This window comes from Macrobrachium nipponense, chromosome 34, assembly GCF_015104395.2.
Source record: "Macrobrachium nipponense isolate FS-2020 chromosome 34, ASM1510439v2, whole genome shotgun sequence".
Lineage (NCBI taxonomy): Eukaryota > Metazoa > Arthropoda > Malacostraca > Decapoda > Palaemonidae > Macrobrachium > Macrobrachium nipponense.
In genome coordinates, this window is record NC_061095.1 from 3,462,887 (window position 1) to 3,471,316 (window position 8,430).

The 8,430-nt window shown below is 36.5% G+C and overlaps 1 protein-coding gene across 1 annotated transcript in view; it reads left to right on the plus strand.

Moving 5' to 3' along the window:
- The first annotated feature begins 297 nt into the window (after positions 1 to 297).
- Positions 298 to 8,430, plus strand: part of LOC135207850 (uncharacterized) — a 16,326-nt gene continuing 8,193 nt past the window's right edge. Inside the window, exons 1-2 of the mRNA XM_064239708.1 lie at positions 298 to 550; positions 8,123 to 8,177. Of these exons, the coding sequence (XP_064095778.1) occupies positions 8,142 to 8,177 (36 nt within the window). The 5' untranslated portion in view covers positions 298 to 550; positions 8,123 to 8,141. The remainder of the gene's footprint in view (positions 551 to 8,122; positions 8,178 to 8,430) is intronic.

The window sequence follows — 8,430 nt, forward strand, 5'->3', positions numbered from 1 at the left end:
TAATATTGATAATAGTTTTCAAATAATGATTACAATCTACTATATCTGTCACGTCAAGTAGAATACCTCACTACATCAAGCAAGCGATTGCGTCATCGGCAACAATACCGATGACGCAATACCCGGAAGAATTGTTTACAAACCGACTCTCTTGAAGAAGGGAACAACATCATCTTCTTGAACCGAGGGCATAAGACCAGAGTTTAAATGGCAATCGGATACTGACCACAAGTCCGTAGTGCCAGTCACGCCGGCGACAGTGCCACTCAAGGTCCTCATCAGCAGTGCCAATGGAGAGAGAGAGAGAGAGAGAGAGAGAGAGAGAGAGAGAGAGCCACACTGCGTTAGCTGTAAACCGTGGCCCTGTCATTACAGCCTCAGACGCCTTAGTGTCAGCATAGTGCCAATTTTTGCTCTGTCTCTCAGTCTCCCTGCCTGCCTTGTATCTCTCTCTCTCTCTCTCTCTCTCTCTCTCTCTCTCTCTCTCTGTCTTCCGTGTTTATCAAATATTTCATGGTGGTGGTCGACTGATTAGTTGCTGGATACGAAGGTAAATTCAGTGCTTGTTTTATCTTGGAGGTGAATGTGTGTGCTTGTGTGTATATGCGTGTGTGTGTTTGTGTTAACAAACATTGCTTAAACACAAAGCACGTGTGTTAACCCGGGGGAAAAAAAAAAAAAAAAAAAAAAAAAAAAAAAAAAAAAAAAACTTGTTTCGGTCTATGGTTTTTTGAACGAAACTTTTATAGACGAACTTTTGGCACACAAAGTGGCATTTGAGAAGCAAGGTATCTGTATTTTGACAAAAAACAAACACACACATACATACATACATCCACAAACACACAAATGCATACACACAAAGGAGATTTTTAAAAACACATACGCACTTTTTTAACAATTTTTTTCATGCCCATTTTCAACACACAAAGTCCCTTGGGAGTAGTAATTTTTCTGTATTTTGAAAAAATATACACGCACACATACAGACACACACATAAACGCACGCACACACACACACACACACACACACACACACACACACACACACATATATATATATATATATATATATATATATATATATATATATATATATATATATATACTACATATATGTATATATTCTACCAGTGCCATACCTGATCACACACAAACACACACACATGCTGACAAAGAAATGTGACATAAACACATGTGCTTATCATGAATACTTTACGAAATACGCAGTTACATGAGCATATACCTTCACATATGCGGTATCATATCAAAAAACCGCATGTTTTAATTATTCTTGATCGAACTAGCGATCATTACACATCTGCTTAGATGAATATTTTAATAAGAGTCTGTTAACACACATACATAGTAGTACATACGTATTTACTTGTGACGTGTTTGAAAATGAAATACTCACACGTGTGTGAACATATACAAAAACACATGAGCTAATACATTTTAGTCTGGCTTCACACGTGTATATATATACACACACACATATATATATACATATATATGTGTGTGCAGTACATACATACATATATATATATTTAAAGATATTTATCTATATATTTATACACCTCTCTCTCTCTCTCTCTCTCTCTCTCTCTCTCTCTCTCTCTCTCTCTATATATATATATATATATATATATATATATATATATATATATATATATATATATATATATATATATATATATACACCAATCCCACGCAGACGTCGTCATAAGGACTGAAACATACCACGAAGGATTAACTCGCCCCCAATTCAGCAGGATTTGTATCCTACCGCACCCGAGTATGTTCCTTAGTCTTTGCCATCCCATTGCGATGCTAAGTAATAATTTATTAACCCAGTTATGGGTACAAAGTAACTCCGACTGAGTCACGGCGTTGATGAAACCGTGTTGATGGTAATCTCTGTCTATTTCCGCGCCTCACGAACTTAATTATGTAACTGTGGCGTCTCCGTATGGGAGATATTTCTGTGGGATTCCTTATACAGCTCTTTCCCCGTAGTCATTAACGTTTGTGTGTGTGTGTGTGTGTGTTACCAACGATATTCATCCCGGAATTACTCTAATTTGTTATTTTTTGTGTTATCAACTGACATCGCTCTTCCATTTTTATTAGCATTTTGTCTCATTTTTCTGGTAATCAGAAATTATATATTTTATGTTATCAACTGACCTATCTTTATAGCTGTTATTAATGTCTTGCATCGTTTTATTAACGGTATTTGGGATAGTACTGGTAATCAACTAACATCTCTCTTCCTTTTTTTATTAGCATTTTGTCTCATGTTTCAGGTATTCGTACATCATATATTTTGGTTATCAACTGACGTTGTTATTAAGGGTATTTTGGATAGCACATGTAATTAACCGACTTCTCTCCAGTTTTTATTAGCATTTTGCTTTATGTTTCAGGTAATCATACATTACATATTTTGTGTTATTAACTAGCCTATCTTTTCCGCGGTTAATAACCTTTTACATAGTGTTATCAACGGTATTGGGATATTACATTCAAATAAACTTTGTGTTATCAACCAACCTCTTTTTTCCGCGGTTATTAACGTTTGGCATCGCGTTATCAACGGTATTTGTGAAGGTACTTGCTAACTATACTTTCCGTTATCAACTGACGATTTGCTTAGCTTTGCTTTATGTTATCAACGGTATTTGGCCCGTTATTAAATTAATTTACTTTTGTGTTATCAACGGCACTTATTTATATAATATTTTTGTGTTATCAACTGACCTCTCTGCTTTGTGTTATCGACGGGATTATGCTGCGATAATCGTAAATTATACTTAGTTTTATCAACAGAAGGTTAATATAGATTAATTATTCAGTTATTTCTGTACATATCAAATGCACAGTCAACCGGAAGATTGCCAGGCCACGGTCAGTTTATTCAATTTTCGAATTTCGACCAAAAATTTTAAATTTTCAAATAATATTTCATCAAATATCTTTGACAAAGGATGCAAAGGACCAGTTTTAATTATAAAAGGGTAAGAAATCAGACGAACCGTTGACTGGCAGATTGCCAAACCACGATAGGCATTTCATTTTCGAATTTCGGCCAAAAAATTGAAAGTTTTCATTGAATAATTCATCGTATATCTTTGACAAAGGATGCAAAGGACCAGTTTCAATTATAAAAACATAAGAAATCGCAAGAACCATTGACTGGCAGGTTGCCAAACCACGATAGGCATTTCATTTTTCGAATTCTGACCAAAAATTGAAACTTTTCAAAGAACGATTCATCGTGTATCTTTGACAAAGGATACAAAGGACCAGTTTTAATTATAAAAGGATAAGAAATCAGACGCGCCATTGACTGGCAGATTGCCAATCCTTGATAGGCATTTTATTTTTCGAATTTCGACCAAAAAATTGAAAGAATTCAAAGAACGATTCATTGTATATCTTTGACAAAGGACACAAAGGACCAGTTTAAATTATAAAAACATAGGAAATTGGACGCACCATTGACTGGCAGATTGCCAAACCACGATAGGCATTTTATTTTTCGAATTCCGACCAAAAATTGAAAGTTTTCAAAGAACGATTCAACGTATATCTTTGACAAAGAATGCAAAGGACCAGTTTTAATTATAAAAACATAAGAAATCAGATGCACCATTGACTGGTAGGATGCCATACCACGATAGGCATTTCATTGTTCGAATTCCGACCAAAAATTGAAAGTTTTCAAAGAACGATTCACCGTATATCTTTGACAAAGGATGTAAAGGACCAGTTTTAACCACAAAAGACTTTTTATCCCTTTATTCTTCATTTCACCAAAGCATTAGTCAGCTGTTCAAAGAACCTTAACGGTTTCCGGTCTTGGAAGGCTGACGTTGGATATCTCGACTATAACAACCGTTATCTACCTTACATAAACATACGACATTTCACTCGTTTCTTTTTGCATGTTTGTGTCGAGGGAAATCCCTGTTTGTGTGTAATGGTATGTTGACGCGTTTGTGGGAAAATTGAGTGTGTGAAAGTGATAGTAGTGAGTTGGCTTGAACTCTATATCTTTAGGATAAAGAATAATTTTTTTATTTGCTTGCCAATTAATTTATCAATTTATTTATTCATTTAGGAAAAATCTTCTCTTAGTTATGTTCCACATAGAAGGATTAATAATAATAATAATAATAATAATAATAATAATAATAATAATAATAATAATAATAATTTCACTAATCAATTTATGAAATGTCAAAACCCTTTAGACTCGTTTCATAATTAATAATATAAATATAATAATAATAAATAATAAATAATAATAATAATAATAATAATAATAATATAATAATAACTTAATTTTTTTTATTTCTGCCAATTATTTATCAATTTATTTATTCATTTAGGAAAAAATCTCTTAGTTATGTTCCCCCAACATAGAAGGATTAATAATAATAATAATAATAATAATAATAATAAGAATATAATAATAATAATAATAATAATAATAATAATAATAATAATTCACTAATCAATTTATGAAATGGACAAGAGAAGAAAATAAGGAAATATGGAGATGCTTCAACAGAAGCAACCCAACGGAGAGAGGATATAGAAGAAGATTGATAAACATCTGGAATGAGAGGAATAACAACCCCAAACAGAGCAGAGGCTGGCAGACCAAGTAAGGAAGATAAAGAAAAAGAACTGGCTCTCCCCAACAGAAAGAGAAGAACTGGAAAGGGAAATGTCACACGACAACGAATTACACGAAGACGAACTGAGAGACGATGCCACAGAAGACGACAGGGAGGATGAAGTATCAAAACAACGACACACGAAGAAACACCGACGAAGTAACAGAGAGGACGGAATGGTGGGTAGAAAAAGATTAGACAATGGATGGAGCCAGATACAGAGAGAACAAAGATCCCCTCCATGAAAGCCTACAACACCAAGAAATTAAGGGAGAAAACAAGTGAGGTCAATGAAATAATGGGCCTAATACACACCACCAGTATCACAGAAACAAATAACTTGACATATGCAGGAGCAAGATTAGTAGCAGAACTGATGGGGATTCGAACACCAACACCACCGTCACAACCAACCCAACAGAAACCAAAACAGCAACCTCCTTGGAAAAGGCGCCTGGGGAAAAGCAAATCATGGTGATGAGATCTGACTTGAGTAAACTGAAAGAGATGGCAGAAAAAAGGCTAAGAAGCAAGAAAACAAGGGAGGAACTCAACGAGAAATACAAAGTACAAGAGAGGGGACTAAACAACACAATAGAAGATGTAAACAGAGGCTTAAGGCCAAAGCACACAAGATCCAACGGTACATGAACAGGAATAAGGGATACCAACAGAACAAACTATTCGGAACCAACCAGAAAAGACTATACAGTCAACTAAGAGGGGAAGACAACCACCCAGAAATTCCTGAAGCCGAACCAAGTAAGAGACTCTGGGAAAACATATGGAGCAATCCGGTATCACACAACAAACATGCAACATGGCTCCAGGAAGTCAAGGAAGAAGAAACAGGGAGAATAAAACAAAGATTCACAGAGATCACGACAGACACAGTCAGACACCAACTAAAGAAAATGCCAAACTGGAAAGCCCCAGGTCCCGATGAAGTCCATGGATACTGGCTCAAAAACTTCAAGGCCCTACACCACGAATAGCAGAACAACTCCAGCATTGTATCTCAAATCACCAAGCACCCAAATGGATGACCACAGGAAGAACATCCTTAGTACAAAAAGACAAGAGTAAGGGAAATATAGCCAGTAACTACAGGCCTATCACCTGCCTACCAATAATGTGGAAGTTACTAACAGGTATCATCAGTGAAAGGCTATACAACTACCTATAGAGGAGACAAACACCATCCCCCACCAACAGAAAGGCTGCAGAAGGAAGTGTAGGGGCACAAAAGACCAGCTCCTGATAGACAAAATGGTAATGAAGAACAGTAGGAGAAGGAAAACCAACCTAAGCATGGCATGGATAGACTATAAGAAAGCCTTCTACATGATACCACACACATGGCTAATAGAATGCCTGAAAATATATGGGGCAGAGGAAAATACCATCTGCTTCCTCAAAAATACAATGCGCAACTGGAATACAATACTTACAAGCTCTGGAATAAGACTAGCAGAGGTTAATATCAGGAGAGGGATCTTCCAGGGCGACTCACTGTCCCCACTACTCTTCGTAGTAGCCATGATTCCCATGACAAAAGTACTACAGAAGATGGATGCCGGGTACCAACTCAAGAAAAGAGGCAACAAAATCAACCATCTGATGTTCATGGACGACATCAAGCTGTATGGTAAGAGCATCAAGGAAATAGATACCCTAATCCAGACTGTAAGGATTGTATCTGGGGACATCAGGATGGAGTTTGGAATAGAAAAATGCGCCTTAGTCAACATACAAAAAGGCAAAGTAACGAGAACTGAAGGGATAAAGCTACCAGATGGGAGCAACATCAAACACATAGATGAGACAGGATACAAATACCTGGGAATAATGGAAGGAGGAGATATAAAACACCAAGAGATGAAGGACACGATCAGGAAAGAATATATGCAGAGACTCAAGGCAATACTCAAGTCAAAACTCAACGCGGGAAATATGATAAAAGCCATAAACACATGGGCAGTGCCAGTAATCAGATACAGCGCAGGAATAGTGGAATGGACGAAGGCAGAACTCCGCAGCATAGATCAGAAAACCAGAACAAATGACAATACACAAAGCACTACACCCAAGAGCAAATACGGACAGGCTATACATAACACGAAAGGAAGGAGGGAGAGGACTACTAAGTATAGAGGACTGCGTTAACATCGAGAACAGAGCACTGGGGCAATATCTGAAAACCAGTGAAGACGAGTGGCTAAAGAGTGCATGGGAAGAAGGACTAATAAAAGTAGACGAAGATCCAGAAATACAGAGCAGAGACAGGAGAAAGACAGACAGAACAGAGGACTGGCACAACAAACCAATGCACGGACAATACATGAGACAGACTAAAGAACTAGCCAGCGATGACAATTGGCAATGGCTACAGAGGGGAGAGCTAAAGAAGGAAACTGAAGGAATGATAACAGCGGCACAAGATCAGGCCCTAAGAACCAGATATGTTCAAAGTACGATAGACGGAAATAACATCTCTCCCATATGTAGGAAGTGCAATACGAAAAATGAAACCATAAACCACATAGCAAGTGAATGCCCGGCACTTGCACAGAACCAGTACAAAAAGAGGCATGATTCAGTTGCAAAAGCCCTCCACTGGAGCCTGTGCAAGAAACATCAGCTACCTTGCAGTAATAAGTGGTACGAGCACCAACCTGAGGAGTGATAGAAAACGATCAGGCAAAGATCCTCTGGGACTATGGTATCAGAACGGATAGGGTGATACGTGCAAACAGACCAGACGTGACGTTGATTGACAAAGTCAAGAAGAAAGTATCACTCATTGATGTCGCAATACCATGGGACACCAGAGTTGAAGAGAAAGAGAGGGAAAAATGGATATGTATCAAGATCTGAAAATAGAAATAAGAAGGATGTGGGATATGCCAGTGGAAATCGTACCCATAATCATAGGAGCACTAGGCACGATCCCAAGATCCCTGAAAAGGAATCTAGAGGCTGAAGTAGCTCCAGGACTCATGCAGAAGAGTGTGATCCTAGAAACGGCACACATAGTAAGAAAAGTGATGGACTCCTAAGGAGGCAGGATGCAACCCGGAACCCCACACTATAAATACCACCCAGTCGAATTGGAGGACTGTGATAGAGCAAAAAAAAAAAAAAAAATAAAAAAAAAAAATAATAGTAAAATTTCAGCAGAATTCTTCTGACGTCAAGAATCTTGACATCAAACCAGAAAAAAATAAATAAAAAATAAAGAAAGATAAAAAATAAAGAGAAAATATTATAATTAAAACTACTTCTTGGAAACGGGTTCACGTGTTAAGAAATCCTCTTTGTTAAGAGAGAGAGAGAGAGAGAGAGAGAGAGAGAGAGAGAGAGAGAGAGAGAGAGAGAGAGAGAGCCTATCCAATAAAATATGATTAATGTTTCTTTTCTCTCTCTCTTTTCAGCTGATCCATACAACAAAAAATGCGGCAGCTTTGTAGCATATTATTGCTGTCAATTGTAAGTAATTTTTTTCTATATTTTGATTTTTAATTTTTGAAGTGATATTACCTATAATAGTTTAAAAATAATTGCTTTTCAAAGTAAGCTATGCTACTTATGTTTGGTAGTGGAAATGTCACTGTAATAGATTTCTGTAAGTAATTATTTTGATATAAAATATGAATTTTAATTTTTTTAAATAATTAGTTTTTTGTTATTTTAAGCAAATATATATATCTATATATATATATATATATTATATATATATATA